General features: G+C 40.6%; 2 protein-coding genes across 4 annotated transcripts in view; one reads left to right on the top strand and one right to left on the bottom strand.

The window, feature by feature from the left end:
* Plod (procollagen lysyl hydroxylase) overlaps window positions 1–18,059 on the top strand; it is a 60,636-nt gene that overhangs the window by 31,968 nt on the left and 10,609 nt on the right. The gene's annotated exons all lie outside the window — the stretch shown is intronic.
* Window positions 9,482–16,418, bottom strand: LOC109040737 (immunoglobulin domain-containing protein oig-4). Of its 2 annotated transcripts, none has more exons than XM_019056763.2 (4): window positions 16,255–16,418; window positions 13,642–13,865; window positions 12,971–13,120; window positions 9,482–11,174 (listed from the first exon to the last, which is right to left on the bottom strand). In XM_019056763.2, exons 2-4 carry the CDS (start codon window positions 13,828–13,830, stop codon window positions 11,022–11,024), a joined length of 492 nt encoding a protein of 163 aa, XP_018912308.1. In that variant the 5' UTR covers window positions 13,831–13,865; window positions 16,255–16,418; the 3' UTR covers window positions 9,482–11,021. The 2 variants fall into 2 exon arrangements, with proteins under 2 accessions (XP_018912308.1, XP_018912309.1); XM_019056764.2 differs by lacking the exon at window positions 16,255–16,418 and adding an exon at window positions 15,686–16,188.

Raw genomic sequence — 18,059 nt, forward strand, 5'->3', positions numbered from 1 at the left:
TGAAATCATCTCCCAAGCTCAAAAAAGCTCTCAAAGTGAGGCCAAAATGGAGGGGATATCCCACCCTACCCTGAGAGTCCACCTCTACATCAAAAAAAATTCTCCATGCAAAGATAGGGAGCAAATACATTAGCAGTGTTGCCGTGTTTTCAGTTTTGGAGTCCCCAAATAAAGTGGCAGCCCTGTCAATGTATTTGCTCCCTATCTTTGCATGGAGAGTTCGTCTTGATGTAGAGGTGGACTCTCAGGGTAGGATGGGATATCCCCTCCATTTTGGCCTCACTTTGAGAGCTTTTTTTAAGCTTGGGAGATGATTTCAGAGAAAACCAGTGGCACCATCGTGTTTCTCGCGAACTTTTACATAAGAATCAACAGTCAAATCGCAAATCCCTCACACATGCAACATCTCCATTCTATTGAAGGCACCCTTCGTTCTTCGTTAAATCATTCAGGAGCCTCCCAGAAATTGTTTGGATCGTTGCAAATCAACGGAGTTTGCCATTAAGTGAATATAAAAGGCCTCATTAATTATATGTTGTGCAAAACTGCAGTATATATCGACGGCGTAAGTCGGCAATCACATATCGACGGTGTAAGTCGGCAATCACATAACTCGGTTTGCAACGTCGTAGACTTCCTGTCATACTTTAAGTTTTAAACGGAAAACGACTCAACGGCAATTCCTTAAAACTGTCGTGATTTTTCTTCTCCTTGCGATGAAAATTCTGTAAAAACTTCAAGGAATGATGTCAATTTGTTCTCCTTTAAAGTAGTAACATAGAGGCGGAGATTTTCAGACACCGCAAACGAGTTATGTGATTGCCGACTTACACCGTCGATATCTCGTTTCCGGTGTCTGAAAATCTCCGCCTCTACGTTATTTTTTTAAAGGAGAACAAATTGACATCATTCCTTGAAGTTTTTGCGGAATTTCCATCGCAGAGAGGAAAAAAATCACGGCAGTTTTAAAGAATCGCTGTGGATAAGTTTTCCGTTTAAAAAATAGAGTATGATAGGAAGTCTGCGACGTCGCAAACCGAGTCATGGGATTGCCGACTTACACCGTCGATATGGATCGCATTTAGCAAAAAGGAACCATGCGCATCAAATCAAAGTGTTGTTAAAATGTTGCTTCTTCCTAATTATCTAAAAAATCTCCCAAAATAGCGAAAAGTTTTTGAATCCCGCCAAAAAATTGTTAAAATTAATGGGCAATCGTCGTGTAAATTTTAATATTGTACATATATTTAGTTCTTTTAAAAGGTAAAAAGAGGTTTTACAATTCTGAAAACACTGCAATCACACTGGCCCCTTTTTGCTAAATGCGATCCATACGTGCTGTCTCCTGTTTGTTTAGCCCTGGATAGACGATCAAATTCCGAACCAATCCCGATCAAAGTAGCATCAAAGTATCGGGAGTCATCAGTCTTAAACTCATTAATTTGCTTCATTTTAACAAATGAAAACTTGGCAGAAATGTTTCCTGTGGCAGGAAATGATGAATGGTGGCACTCCGTTCTGATCTTACTTTGAACAAAAAAGTGCTGCCCGTCAATATTTGATGGTAGATGGTGACCACCAGTCATCAGCATGTCTACTTTGATCGGAATTGGTTCGGAATTTGATCGTCTATGCAGGGCTTTTGCGTGGTTACATTTTTGAAAGACAGCAAATAAATTTTATGGTCAGCATTTGGCAGCAAAGGGTGTTCGTTTACCTACTTATTAGGAGTAGACGGTGATGACGGCGAGAGATGCTGCTCCATCGCGAAGTAGTGTGCACTCGCTGCTAATGTTTCCGACTAGACGTCAGTTTTCGCCCGCACTTACTGCGTTATAGCTCTCGTTCTTTTTCGATTACTCATTTACATCAGACGAGTTAAAGTTTGAAGGAAACTCGTTTTCGAAAAATTGCTGCTCTCTCCGGTAAGACGGTAGCCTATATCTAACAAATCCTACCAGTTTCAAACTAAGTGAGTATTCGCATCGTTTGAGAGGGTAATATTGCGCAAAAATTAACGTCCGTTCCCAGGGCCGGATCAAGGGGGTGGCCACATGGGCCGCGGCCCATGGCGGCAAATCTTGCAATTTTTTTCAATGTAGGTATAAAAAAAAACGGATTTAGAAAAAAATTACAAACAAAATCTCTCATTTCCTGAGAGTATAGTAATTTCTAATTTTGTCGTCTTGCGGTGATACAAGAGACAGCACCTTTAATTTATCGACTTAGGGAGAAATGATGACGAGGACTTGAGATGAAAAGGAGAAGCCCTCGGCGCGGCAATCGGCATGTAACACACATTAGCGTCTACAAGCTTGCACGAATACTTCTCGCATCGCATCAAAGCATCAAACACAGTGCGGTCACTGCGGTCAGCGTGAAACGGATAGCGCCTACAAGAATGCATGAATACTTCACGCATTGCGCCGTGAAACGCATAGCGCCTACAAGACAGCGTGAATACCTCACGCATTGCGTCAAACATAGTGCGTTCAGCAGCGGTCGTCGGCGTGAAACTCATAGCGCCTACAAGACTGTCGGAATACTTCACGCATTGCTCCAAACACGGTGCGGTCTGCGCGGCGCGGCGGCGGACGTTAAAATCATTAAACCACATTTATGTTTGTTCTTTCATAATTTTTTCGTTCATCTCTTATGAATGGAAGGCCTTGTCCACGCAGAAATAGGTTTACGAAACTTAACGTCCGCGCAAAGTTCGGTGAATTTTTGCTAGTAGTGTTGATAGGGCTTTCCCAAAAAATGTGTTCAACACGAGTAAACGCGTCTTATGCATCCCACCCCCGCTGGCACGTTCACTTGATGGTTTTTATTGATGTTTCAAAACGAATGAGAAGGGGGCGGCAAATTACAGGCGGCCCATGGGCGGCAAGTAGGTAAATCCGGCCCTGTCCGTTCCGATAAACCAGCATTAAGTCCATAGAGAGAGATAGATAGAGAAAGAGATCACAGAACTCCGCCGTCGTTACGCGAATTGTCTCTTATCCGTTTAGTATTTGTTCTTATTATGATGTGCAACAGCACGAGCAACCAGAAGGTCCCGCGTACTGCTGTCATTCGTAATATTCAATAAATTGTAGCCTAATTTTTATAGTGAAAGACATCATTTCGATGATCGAAGTGCAAAACCTCGCATCTCCATTTGCAACGCTGCACACTTCCTATACTTTATTTTTTCTTTAGAAGACTTAGTTAACTATATGAAAACGTCCGTGAATTTTCCTCTCTGTTAGAGGAAGATTCTGTATAACGCCTCGTCTCCACGGGACGTTTCACGGGATTTTTCCCGAGTTTGAATCGCAGTAATGAAACTTCTGAGCTTTTCCCCCATTAAACGACACAACAAGATTTCTTCTTCTTCTTTTTAAGTCGTTCCCGGGGCTCCACAATGACTCTAGTTGGCACTGTGATTAGTATTGACTGACTCAATGTTTTTCCCAACTTCGCAAGTGAGATTTTTCCCTGGGACAAAACCCATGAAACGCCCCAAGAAGACAAGGCCTTTTCAAGCTAATGTTGTCTAGTCTTTCTGCGAATAAGTAAAATAGGAGCTGAGATTTTGAAACACCGCAAAAGAGATACGTGGTTTCGCACTTTAGCCATCCATTCGTAGCGTCCTAATAATACGAATGATTCTTAAGAGTCTCACGGGTGATTATTGGCAATTTGAAGCGGAGGATTCGGTGCGGTGGCGTTTGCGGACGTGGCGTTTGCGGATTCTAAGAATCGGGTGGCGTTTGCGGATTCTCATATTTTGACGGTGGCGATTGCGGACATGCGGAACAGGGCCGGTGGACTTTGCGGACCGGAGAATTTCGGCGGTGGCGATTGCGGACGGAGGGGTAGGCACCTACATATGCTGCCCCCCACCCCTGCGCTGTATATTAAAGAGAAAAATTACCGGAGAGGCTCTGGATTCCTTGCCGTGGATGTAGAATGAAAACAATATTAGTATTAAACATTAGTATTATATTAGTATAAAAACATATGAGCTGTGAACATACAGTAAATTTTTAAAAACAGGCATATCAGAAATCAAGAAACTGAAAAATCGTCAGTTTCAGTTCATTTTTAGGATGAAAAACATGTTGTAAATTCTAGTCCAAAATTACTGAAAGTCAAAAAATTACAACGAAAAATGAAAACACATTTTAATTTTTTGACTTTCAGTAATTTTGGACTAGAATTTACAACATGTTTTTCATCCTAAAAATGAACTGAAACTGACGATTTTTCAGTTTCTTGATTTCTGATATGCCTGTTTTTAAAAATTTACTGTATGTTCACAGCTCATATGTTTTTATACTAATATAATACTAATGTTTAATACTAATATTGTTTTCATTCTACATCCACGGCAAGGAATCCAGAGCCTCTCCGGTAATTTTTCTCTTTAATATACAGCGCAGGGGTGGGGGGCAGCATATGTAGGTGCCTACCCCTCCGTCCGCAATCGCCACCGCCGAAATTCTCCTGTCCGCAAAGTCCACCGGCCCTGTTCCGCATGTCCGCAATCGCCACCGTCAAAATATGAGAATCCGCAAACGCCACGTCCGCAAACGCCACCGCACCGGAGGATTCGTATGGCACCAAGTCCGCTCCCTGCGGGCTGGTTGTTGAAATTGATAGACAAAGCTATAGACAAAGAAGGCAAAAGAGATATGGAGAGATCCCATCGGTGGAAGCGGGTGGTTGCAATGGACAAAAGAGGTAGGTAATAGACTAACTAACGGCCACCCACGAGAGACCCTATGGTCAGTCCATCATTTACCCCCTTAGTCTAAAAGAACCACCCATTTCAACCAATATGATTGCTGCTTACTCCCTATTTCCTCTTTGTCTATCAATTTCAACGGTCAGCCTGCTGAACACCTAATCTTTTCACGCAATACTCTCTGGGGCAGTGTTCGAAACTCACCTTTGAGTTTCAGAAGCCATGTGGCGCATCAAGCTTGATTTTTAGGGGCCATTGAAGATTTTTTTTTATCGGAGCCAAATTGACTTTTCGTCTGTATATCACGGCGCATTTATTGGAAAGTTAGACGCAAGATGTTTTAGTTACAGAACTAGTGACTGTAACTTGGGGGGAATTTCGAAAACCACCCAACAGATTAATCGGGATTTTTTTTGGAGGGAGGAGGGGCAATTTTTAGGGGCCACGTTGGCGCAGAGCCTTCATTTTTTAGGCGCCATGACCGATTTCTTAGGCGCATTTGGCGCGTTGGCGCCTGCGAGTTTCGAACATTGCTCTGGGGCGAGACAGCACAATGGAACTCGGCATAGAGAAATTCAGGTTCACGTGATTCGGTTCAGTTTTGCACTGATTCACCAGAAATTTAAGTAATTTCTAAAAGATTTGACAACTGTGCGGTGGGGGAGTTGGATGCCGGTGCCCCCTTTAGTGCGTGTCAGCGTGTCACACATACCGCCATAATGTCATAACGCCCCCGATCTTCGAAGGGACCCGGGCGAAAGTGTACTACGCTTCCTCATTGAAAAAGGTATGCTCACATCCCGGTGTCAATCAGTGGCGTGGTGTGCTTTGCGATAAATCGATTGTTATGCCATTTAAACCTATGAAAAAGGATCGATCAACAGGGTGTTCGCAGCGAACACCTTAATAATCGATTCTTTACCATAGTTTCAAATGGCGAGATATCGATAATCGATCATTCACGCCACGCCACTGGTGTCAATCCCTCCCCTCCTCTTCCCGTAAGTTCATTAAACCACGTGGCGCGTTAATACATTTTTGTGAAGGTCCAGATTTTGACCAGGGTCCGATTTAGGTTACCCCGCGCCTGCGCTGGAACGCTCTCTCCTGCCCTTCCCTCTATGAATGTCCCCCATTTAAGGTGATTTTATGTGATTTATGGATGAGATGGCCTGAAAAAAAAATCTGATGTCACTCTACTCAGTATTAATTCTGCTACACGTTATGGATCAGTTTTTTGCATCATCTTGTACATGACGATAATTATTGCTTCTTAAAAACGTAAACCGTGAGGCGAGCGCAGCGTGGTGGCGGATCTCGTCTCTAGATCACATACAGGGTGTCCCAGGATTAAGTACGAATATTGAAGGAGTCGATTCTTTGGATGAAGAAAAGACGTTTTCGTGGTGCAACTTTTTTTTCCAGAAACGCTTTCCCTGGGGGCCACGGCCCCCCGAAGTTGGAGGAAAAAAATCGTCTTTCTAACACTGTGGCAATGTTATTATCAATCAATATTAATGAAAATTTGTTAATGGGGGTAATTTTTAGTGTTTTTTTTCATTTTTGACCTCCAAAAAAGGGAAAACGCATTTTAAGGGGGGGGGGGGTTTAGGGGGGTATAGAACCTAAAAGTAGCCAAAATTAATGTTTCCATCAGGGACAAAAATTCTTTTTTGACGACATCAATAGATTTAGTGTTGAAAAATATTGAGATAATGTGTCTTGCGTTTTTTCGCTATGACTCATCGTTTTCGAGATAATAGGGGCTAAATGGAGCGCGGGTGGGCGCGAAGGGGGTGGGGGGGGGGTAGCCCCCAGGAGCAGCGTTTTTGGAAAAAAAGTTATACCATAAAAACGTCTTTTTTTTACCTAAAGAATCGACTCCTCAAATATTCGTACTTAATCCTGGGACACCCTGTAGAATCACCGTAAATGTACATACAGAGAGGGACACATTGACTCCTTTGAATTAAGGCCGCGATCGTACTTCGAAGGCTGCGAAGGTAGGAGGAGGGAACCCTGGAGACTACCTTGAAGCACAGTAGAGGTCTTCTCCTGACAAATCCTCAAAGTTTGACTCTAAAAAGACGGAAATGTTGGTCGTATTTAACACAGGGTTGCCCCCTCCGGAAAACCGGGAAAATCTGGACAATTTCAGGGGATGAAAATTCTTCGGAGAAACCCTGAATCGGGAGAAACTTATAAAATTTAAGCAATAAATCAAGAGTTTTTCCTTTAATTTAAGAAATAAACATTATTTTTGTCCCATAGTTTTTTTTTTTTTTTTTTTTTTTTTTTGAGAGGTTATATATAAATATATAAAAGTTAAAAGAATTGATAATTAATAACACTAAAAGCCTTGACTAAAATGATAATAAATAAATATTTCTTCCATTTAGTATAATATAGACCATACTGGTAAAAAAAACCTCTTGGTTCAAGAGTGCAGTTTCTTGTCGCCGGATTTAAGAGTCTGGACTCTTGTTTCAAGCGGATTTTGAATTGAATCAATGCAAAATCCGCTTGAAACAAGAGTTCTAGACTCTTAAATCCGGCGACAAGAAACTGCACTCTTAAGTCAATGCACCGCGGCATTGGTCCAAGAGGTTTTTTTTACAGTGCATGACCTATTCTTATTGCCCTAAACAAAAATGGCTTTTCCAAATTGGCTTTTTCCTCACAAAAAGCCAGTTACTTCAAGTTGTGAAATTGAGGTACATTCGAACCGATATTTGCGGGGAATTGCTACGAATACTGTCTTGTCATGGTATATTGTTACATTGCAGTATTATAACATTACCTGTTTTTATGGCACGGCAAATATGTACCTTTACAAGGGCTTAAATAAATTTTGTGCATTTTCCTGAAGATGTTTCTCTAATATGGATTTATTATTTCCTCAAAGCTGAAGGGAAGATTGGGCGTGCAATAAGGTGCAGAATAAAGACGCAGTCGCTTAATCGTGAATTCATGGCGAACACATCCGTAATTTTTCCTCTTATTCATTCAGAGAGCTGAACATTGATATTGATAGACAAAGAAGACATTTAGAAAATAGAGCGATCCTATTGATGTGTATTAAGTGTCAATTCTTAATGCCAAAAACGCAAATCTGGGTTTTTCTGCCGTATTTTCTAACAGTTCAAAAAATTGTTCAAAAAGCTGATGGTGTCCGAAAAAGTATCTTATTCTTGCTATCCTCAAGAATTATTTCCCTTCCTCTGACAAGGAGGAATGTGGGCAGTTTTTTTTTTGCTATCCTGAAAACTCGTGTTATTTTCCGAGATACACACTTCTGCAGTTTCTCCATCGATATTATTTAGAAATTTCACACTGAACTTAAGCAAACTTTAAGATTTTATGTTTCTTGGGGGATTGATCGAAAATTTTACCTTTACCTGAAGGCAAACCACTGATGCCGCTCATCTTGCCCAATATTTGGCTGGCGCACAGTAGATCGAGTTAATGGGATAGGTCGGACTTGAAATCTTTGACTAAAACTGCAAATTTTAATGTTTATTTCGTCATATTTTGAATATCAAGGGGTGCTACCAGAAGAAAATTTCACGAGAAAACCCATGGAGCCACTTTTAGAGCCTCAGAGTTTTGTATAAACAGAGTTATAAGCGTTTAAAGTTTCCAAATTTTGTCCGACCTCTCCTATTGACTCGATCCTCTGTGCGGCGTTGTCGTCGATATGGAGTGGCGATTCTTGAAGGTTGGCAACACTGCTTTTCCTCCATTTAAATGTATGTAAAAGAATCGAATCTTGGGAAAGCAGTTTGCCTCACCTAAAATCAATACACTTAATAGATGTAAAAGGAGGGAAAACAGTGTTGCCAACTTGCAAAATCGCCACCGGGACTCAGGTCATTTCAAAGACTTACCTTGATCATGCCGAATCGTGGACCATTTTAGTCCACCGGAACGGTTTTTGTAGTTGAACCATCTGCGTCGAATTAAGGCGATTCCGCGAATTTTGAGATTTCGACGGAAAATTCTGGTTTCCTGAAGGAACCAGAAGTTACGTGCGGTTTAGTAATTTTTTGTTCGCCAATATTGGGCGCACAGTTATATAAGTGCAGCTGCTTTAGACTACGGCCATTCCATGGCCTGAACATCTAAGTAATCAGCCATGCGATACTTTCTCACGGCCTACAGCATTTTTAATGGATTTGTTTTTGCTACCTACTTCTAAACAAATTTTTTTTTGATTATTGGCAGTTTACTTTTCGAAAGGAAGGCAGTGCTACTATCTGATTAAAGATGGAGAAGAAGAATTACCGCGAATGGAATAAGGAGGTCAAGCAACGAAGCTATTATCGCCTTCAATTTTTGAGTTAGGCCGGAAAGCATCCTTTGCGCAGCAATACATACTTGTCTATTCGAGGATTTCCATGTATAGAAAACGGATGGAACAGATGGAAACAGATGGATAAATCGATCAAGATCAGAGAAAGAAACATCCTATGTTTTAAACCCATCCTGACGATTTTTATGCTAGCAAAGTTTCTCTTTTCAAGACCCTATGATTGATATAGTGGATATTGTATTATTTAAGCAGTGCCTTGACTTTAAATTTTTCTGAAGAAGTAGTGTTTCCGTAGAGTACCAACACGCAGAAAACGTCACTTAGAAAAGGATGAAGAGTGTAGATATTCTTTTCTCCCTTCCTCTTCACTTCATGGTAGATCATCTAGCAACCTAGTAGGGTGTTTACTTGACAAAAATCGAGAAATTCGTCAACAGTTTTCTATTTTCAAAATTTATTTTATATGAAGGCTGGTAAAAATACAATCCAATTGATTTTGCCATTAAGTGAAACAGTTACAATAAATAATAAAAATGAACATGTTCCTCCATTAGACCCAATCGGAACGCTTTCTTTGGCATGCAGTACTTTTTATTATCGCATTTCAAAGAACTGATCACATCATTTTTAGGGCAAGTATTGAATTACAAGACTTGAAATACTCTCTGAATCCGACAGGTTACTAAATGTAACCATTTATGCAAGTAGATACTGACTTAGAAAGTCTGAACTTAAAGTTTTCCTGTTTGATAAGAGAGAGCCCTCGCAAATCTGTCCCACCATTTAAATATACGTAGGTAAAGTTTTCAATTTTCTTATTTTTTCTTTTTTTAATTTGTGATATTTACTACTTCTTCTACGTACAAAGCTCCTTGTAGTTTCTTTGCACGTATCTTATTTTGGTTTATGAATTTGAAAAAAATTGTCCACAACATTTATTGAGCAAAGAAAAAAATATTTTAAATCTGTTCAAAGAATGCTAGAACATCACTGGTTTTCTAATATACTTAATGTCTTCTCCTAACTCAACACTCGACGTTGCCATGTTAAGAGTAGAAAAAAAAACAAGAAAAAATGTAGGTATGTTTCAAGTGTCGTCTTCACACGGTAAAAAAATTTTTCGAGAAAAGTGATAAATATTTTCTGAAATCGTCAGATACATTTTCTCAAATTGCGAGCAAAATAATTTGAAAATTTCCACTAAAAAATATTGACAAGTTTCCCTGAAAATTCATGTTTTATTGGTGTAAAGGTTGCAGTGTCCGAACGTTGCGAAGCGTTCCTTATTAAGACGGTAGTTCTACAAAGTGCGTAACGTTAGCTGCACATATTGCACACTCTGTTAATTGCAGGAGCAATGGACCAATAGACAAGGTACGAATTTAAGCATTCTAATACATGTTTCTTGACCAGAATTTCACGTAGAACACGATGCGCACAACGAAAATTACCGAAATCAACTCGTTATGAAGATATTAAATGATTCTTGATGCGTGAATTCAAACCACCCGCTCATGAAAACTCAATGCTCTACGTGACTCACATCGCGCGCTAAACGTTATCATGACAGTCTCTGCGATTTAAAAATCTGGCAACCTTAATCTTGACGCTTTAGCTCAGCTATTGCAAGTTGTTCATAGATTGAACAGCACATGGTGGGAAATGAACATCGAATGATTGAGAAGTTTGCTGAAACCGTTGTAGTGCACGATTTGACTCACGTAGAGCTTTGAGTTTCTTGTGAGCGGGCAGTTCAAACTCCTCGTAACCAATGTGAAATATAAACGTTAATATCTTTGTTAGGAGTTGATTTCGGTAATTTTCGTTGCGCGAATCGTGTTCTACGTGAAATTCTGGTCAAGAAACATGTATTAGAATGCTTGAATTCGTACCTTGTCTATTAGTCCATTTTTGAAATTAGTTTCGCTCGGCCAAAGTCGTCCTGATGGAAGTTGGGAAGGATTGACTCGGGTGATCTCAAAACATGACATAGTCGGTGCGGAATCCTCTTCGGTCGATGGCGTATTGGTTGTCGGCCTGACATTCGTAGTAACCGGCGTCCTTTTGCGTCGTCGGGTCGATCTCCATCTTTGATTTCATCGTGTCGTTTCCCACCGGCCATTCGTGCACCTGAATTTTAAGGGATTCGTCAAGATTTAAGTTATCCTGAAAGTGCACTGAGAGGATCCTTAGGAAACAAACATTTTTGGCAAAATCGGAGAATGCATTAGGAGAGGGTTGCGGGTTGCCACAGTCAGGGAATGCCGGGATAACCGGGAAATCTCAGGGAATTTTAAAAGTCAGGGAAAACCTGGAAATGTCAGGGAAAATGATGAAAGTGTCAGGGAAAAATCCTCACGTCACCTTCATTTGCTGTCTCGAGTGAGTTCGACGTTTCGAACAACGAATGCCTGAAAACTATTTATAACTATTTGTTTTTAACTATCTGTCATTTTTTCAACTGTCAGGGAATTTCACCAAAACGTGTCAGGGAAATCAGACATTTCAGTTCTTTAATTTTCCAAGTTCTGTAGAAACCCCATAAGGAAATCGGTGTTGAAACCCCGGCAACGGGTCACCCGTTTTTTTAATGGGACTACATTTTGCATTTTGGAACTTCAATTCCTGTCTCAGTTTAGAAACATAGTATGTATCATTAGTTTCCCTATTCACATAAGTGTTTGCACCGATAAGCTAGAAATTGTCGTTCCGAATTGCAAAATGTAGTTCAATTCATTTTCTGAAAGTACGGAGTGAGCTCAGCTCCTAGGATATTTTCAGAATTTTTAAACCTTAACTGACGAAGAAATCCCGTTTTGAAACTGCCACAAAAGAGACTCATTTGAAACTATATTTTTGGCGGGCTCTGAATGATGACGTAAGCAGGCGGGAAAACGGCGTTTGCTGATTGGCTGAACTCCTATTCAGGCATCGCCTTGTTATGTCAACTCGATTTTCAGCCTTTGTTTGGTTAGATTTTGATTAGCTTTTTTTCCCTCCTGAAATTATATTGTTTAATTTTTCCATGAATTATTTGAGGTTTTCACGAAATTTCACGCACAATACTGTAATCTACAACCCTGAAAAAAGTCCTTGCCATTGACCAGACTTACCTATCCCATCTATTTATGTTTCGAGACCATATTCTTCATTTTGAAAGGTTTTGACGCTATACAACACCTCGATATATATAAAAAAAAATCAATCAAATTGACTGTCTGTGGGAATCAAATTTCAAAATGAATTGCTGGTGTAATCGCACTTGAATATCCAACTGAAGTCGGGACTTTCTTACATAGTCTCTACGAACGGAAAGGTTATATGTTCCATAAAAAAATAATAATGAAGCAATGTTTCAGAATGTCGCCATCGGGGTACGCGTCTTTACCTTAACTCCTCTATCAATTTATACAGGGATTTTTACCAGTAGTATTGTTTACACAATTAATTTAGCCATACTTTTCTTAGCAATTTTGAGTGTCACAGGCAATTAGCGACCGTCGGACATTTGTAAGTGGCTTCCACTTATCCTCGGCAAAGCCCATAATTATAAATAATTCGCATCGGCATAAACATTTCAACGGGAAAGAATTTGGATAGCGCAATCTCGGCCCGGAGCGCCTTCAATTTCACGTGATACTCCACGCTTTGCCACGCAGTTGCTTTAGATGCCTATCCAAGCCAAACCTAATCAAGGTTTCTAATTTCATTTCATGAACTCATGAACACTCACGATAAACCCAGCTGCGATAGTGGACTCAGGGAGAGAAAGTATCAGAATTACTTAAATATTGGTGAAATAGTCTGCACGCTCCTTTTTTTCTGAGTTCAATTTTTTTTTTTTCTTTCAGCTCTACTGACTTGCTAATTGCTGGCGATCGCGGATTCCTCTGGATTTGTAATTTTGTTAATGTCCGAAACGTTACCTGGAAAAATTTGTGAGCATAAAGTTCGATTCCGTCTTTGAACCAGGTTATGTGAGGCCGCGGGAACCCTTGCGCCATACAGAAGAACGTGATCTTTCTCCCCAGCATGTAATCCAACTCAAAATGTGAAGATTTCACTATGCGCGCTCCCTGTAATCAAATAGTGCTGAGTTCATAAATGCACAGTATTCACAAAAATATAAAATAAATAAATGATAATTATTTGTGTTTCCGCCGATAATGAACCAATCATTGTAACTATTTGTGCGAAAGGAAAAAAGATCTCTTTTTCCGGGAAGAAAATGAGTAGGTAAATTGCAAGACAGAAGTGTTGCAGCCGTGCACCTATAAAACATAGGCTTTAAAAATCACGGGAATTCACAAACGATTTTTACGTGCCAAAGAACAGTCTTTTTTTTCACCCTCCTCAAGTACGAAGAAAAGTTCTCGTTTCGATTGATGAAAACATCCAACGAATACGCTCAAAATTGATTTTCTTTCTGGGACAGTCAAAATTATCATTGAAATCATTGGGAATCCTTTGAAATCATGAGAATCCCAGTAATGGGAACATCTCATCGGAAGCTCCTGTCAACACATACAGACATTTTTCTGCTTGGGTTATGGCTTCATACTTTTCAGTTGTGATCTGAAAGGGGACAGAAACTTACATCAGAATTTTCGTAGTAGCTGGCACTAGCAGGGTTGTAGTGTTTAATGAGAATGGGCATGCGGGATCCGAAGTGACCCCTGCGGCCCCCTCTCCCCCTGACGGGGCCCCTCCCCCCGCCCCGCGCACCCTCGCTCCAGCCCAAAAGCGCGGCCATCAACAGGAGGAACAGCAACTTCCCGGCTCTCATATCACCGCGATCTCCAATCTCCACCGCATTAGATCCTGGAATTAAGCCAAAAATGATTAGGGTACCTCTTCCGTGCGAAGGAAGAAAGCCGTATGAACCTCCAGACGTTGCCAAGTTTCTTTCGATGAAAATTCGAATTTATTAGGAAAATTGTGAATGGTTTTTTCCAAAAATTTTAGTCAAATTTGCACGCATTTTAATCTAAAATATCTGAAAAGTTCAAGGATAAATTTGCATGAATGTCGTCAAAAATACGTGTTTTATCAAGGGAATTTGGCAACTCTCGAATGTTTATACGACGTTCTTCCTTAGCACGGTAGACCTAGTAAGAGTGGTGTCATGCCTGTTCCACTCTTTGATTGGCTCATCAGATTCAGGCCTCTCATAGAGCCCAATGAGAAATTGTAAACAAATCCTACCGCGAGAAATTTTCATTTTTTAGAGAAAAGTGAAAGATCTGAAGCTCTCGGTGACAATATTCAGACACTAATTAACATGGATTATAAATTGTAACATTGTCCAGAAATTTAGAAATTAAAAATCCTTTTTCACGTCCGAAACCCAGCCGCTATCTTGTTCATGCACATCAAGCCCTTAGGGTTCACTAAAAGGGAATAATAGGATCAACGAATCAGCAAGGGACGCAATGTCTGTTCTACCTGATAAATTCATATTTTTTTTTTCTTTTTTTTTTCTTTTCTTTCTTTGAGTCAGGGAAAAGGTAAGTGAAAGGTGACATCTCACTGTTATCAGTACCCAAAAATATGAGGTTTAAGAATTACGTGACGCTAAAATTTTGAATTTTGAATCCCCCTTTATCCCTCGTCACGCGCATATCAAGCAAGTGTGCTCGCCTCCTAGAAAATGACGACAAGATTTTGTTACACTCTTCCATTTTCCTTTAAAAAAAATAGAAAAATTGGCAATCCAAATTTTTCAGAAAATCTGCTATCTGCGTCGAACACAGAATTAATTGTAACGTTCATGCAATACGCCCTCCTCCTCTGCTCCCTTTAGGCTGCAACGTAACTTATGAACGGGCTTTTGACTGATAGCGAGTTTAAGGTTTTTTGTTCAGTTTCAAAGTAGGAAAAATGAGGATGTTCATTTTTCATTTTCAGCCAAACTTAAATTTTCACTTGCTATGAAAGAGACTGAACTTTATGAGAGTTGCCAAATTGTAAAAATTACGTTTTTCTTTTTAGTTCTAAACTTGGAGAAAATATAATAAGGACGTTTCTGAATATTTTCAAGGTCATGCAAGTGAATCGTCCGCGTGTTTAGAAACACAAAACTAAGGTTTACACCAAACAACTCTGTTCGGTTTTCGCCAAAAGCATGCCATCTGACTATCAGTCTTTTCTCAGATCAAAAAAGTCACTAAATGAATACATCTGAATGCAAAATGTCAAAAAACGTGTTTGACGGAACCAAAGCTAAATGAATTTTTCATCAACATTGAAACCTTCTAGACGCAAAGCGTTGCCTTTTTTTAATGGAAACAACATTGCCGTTACGAAAAGATACAAGTGTAATTCAGTGTGAATTAAGTGAAGTCTTAACTTTTCTCACTCGACCTTTTCTCAGACCTTTTCTGAACATCTAAAATTGGGCCGAATCTTCAAAAAGCAAAATTCATTTATCGTAAACAGGAAACAGTATTCATAGGGATGCAAAATTTTAGAATCTTAGTATCACGCGACACGTTTTCTTATTAAAGTTTCATGCAAACTACTTTTGGTTTAAGCATAAAAAATGTAAAAATGTGCATGTCCAAATGAGTACGTCAAGCACATCGAAGCAAATGCAAACTAAAATCTAATTGGAAATAGACAGACCGAAAACGAGGACTTACCTAAAACGGCGTAAGATTTATTTATCCAATCAGGTAACACAAACTCGAAGGATTAATCAAAAGCTTTGTTTATCTAATCAAAAATTCTCTGGGTCCCAGTAAGCAGAAAGGATCTGTCTATATATGCAGAGTCAAAAAAAACAACGTATGACCCCTCATAGTGATTGAAGAGATACGCGTTTTTTTAAATCCAGCTTCGTGCGTATAGATCCTATCACTCAATGGCGTCCAACTGTGTTCAAATTAATTTATCGAACACAAGAGTAATATTTTATTCACATAAATAATTAAATATTCGGATGCGGGGGGGGGGGGGGGTGTCCTCTGACCACTACACGGGCCTACCCAAGTGGGGCTGTGGGCCCACTTCGTGGCGAAAAAAGAACAACAACCAAATGAAAATCAGAGCGACCAGTCGAAATTTCAAGGGCAGCGATCTAATTTGCTGTGATTACCTACTGATAGCTGAAATATCATAGAGCTCGGCCCGGTATTTACATTTTCAGTTCTGTTGACTCGGGGCAAAAATTGAAAATGGGGGGCAATGGTGTGAAAGAAGTAAGACTCACCTGTAACGGCGTGAAAGAGATTATCCAATCAGGTAGTCGAAACAAAGGGACTCGTTGTTGTTGGTAAATGGGTGTCGCTCGAGGCGGGATTCGGGGGGCCGGGCGCGGGTCCCTGGGGCCGGCGGCACTTGAGGAGGCTGTCTGTCCGCTCAACGAACCTCAATTGCCGCCCGACGAGATAATCGATCCTTTTGCGCCTTCTGATCCCCGATCTATCCCCGAGGTCCCCCCTCGCCGCCCATTGTTTTCCAGCGATACGCTACCGGCGCACAGGGGATCGAGCCAATAGAGAATGGAGATGTTGCATGTGGGTAAAAGTTCGCGAGAAACACGATGGTGACACTGCTTTTCTCTGAAATCAACTCCCAAGCTCAAAAAAAGCTCTCAAGTTGAGGCCAAAATGGAGGGGATATCCCACGCTATCCTGAGAGTCCACCTCTACATCAAGACGAACTCTCCATGCAAAGATAGGGATCAAATACATTAGCAGTGATGCCGTTTTTTCAGTTTTAGAGTCTCCAAATAAAGTGGCAGCCCTGTCAATGTGTTTGCTCCGTATCTTTGCATGGAGAGTTTGTCTTGATGTAGAGGTCGACTCTCAGGATAGCGTGGGATATCCCCTGATTATCCCCTCCATATTGGCCTCAACATGAGAGCTTTTTTTTGAGCTTGGGAGTTGATTTCAGAAAAAACCTGCAACCGGCAACACCGCTAATGTATTTGCTCCCTATATATCTTTGCATGGAGAATTTGTTTTGATGTAGACGTGGACTCTCAGGATAGCGTGGGATATCCCCTCCATTTTGACCTCAACTTGAGAGCTTTTTTTTGAGATTGGGAGTTGATTTCAGAGAAAAGCAGTGTGACCATCGTGTTTCTCGCGAACTTTTACATAAGAATCAATAGTCAAATCGCAAATTCCTCACACATGCAACATCTCCATTCGCAGGTGTCTGAAATTTGATGAATTTCGTGTTTAAGTGGAAACTACTGAGTGAACTGAATACGAGGATACCCGTGCTTCATGAACTGAACAATTGGACGTATTTCTATCAAACAGACCTATGTGGAGGTGAGAAATATGGGGTGTGCTCTTGGAAGCTGCATAAGAAACAATGTAAAAGTGGACGTGATTCCTTTTGAAGAATTGGCAAAGCGGGATTTTACATTCTACCAAACAGACCTATGTGGCAACTGAATGCGGAACTCATGAGCCGCGGGCATGGCAAGAGAGCGTTGTGGACAGGGCTCATGAGTTTATGCGGAGCGGGCGGACGGCGGCGGCGGAGGCGGGCGGCTTCGTTGCCGCTGACGTCACTGGCGCACAATTATTCTCATTCACTCTTACGCAAAGAGAACTAACGAGCACACCCCATATTTCTCACCTCCACGTAGGTCTGTTTGGTAGAAATACGTCCCATTATCGGAGAAGATATGACAAAATGATCTCACCTGCTAAAATACGTGTGTTTAAATGGGAAATCGACGGTGTGAGTCGGCAATCACATAACTCGGTTTGCGACGTCGCAGACTTCCTGTTATACTTTATTTTTTAAACGGCAAACCACTCAACGGCAATTCTTTAAAATTGCCGTGATTTTTCTTCTCTGTGCGAAGAAAATTCTGCAAAAACTTCGAGGAATGATATCAATTTGTTCGCCTTTAAAAAAATAACATAGAGGAGGAGATTTTCAGACACCGCAAACGAGTTATGTGATTGCCGACTTACACCGTCGAGATGCCGCCAGATGACGTCACCAGGTGGTGCATTTTCTCACTTTTAAATCTATTTTTCTACTATTTCC

The sequence above is a fragment of the Bemisia tabaci genome, chromosome 5, assembly GCF_918797505.1.
Source record: "Bemisia tabaci chromosome 5, PGI_BMITA_v3".
NCBI classification, from domain to species: domain Eukaryota; kingdom Metazoa; phylum Arthropoda; class Insecta; order Hemiptera; family Aleyrodidae; genus Bemisia; species Bemisia tabaci.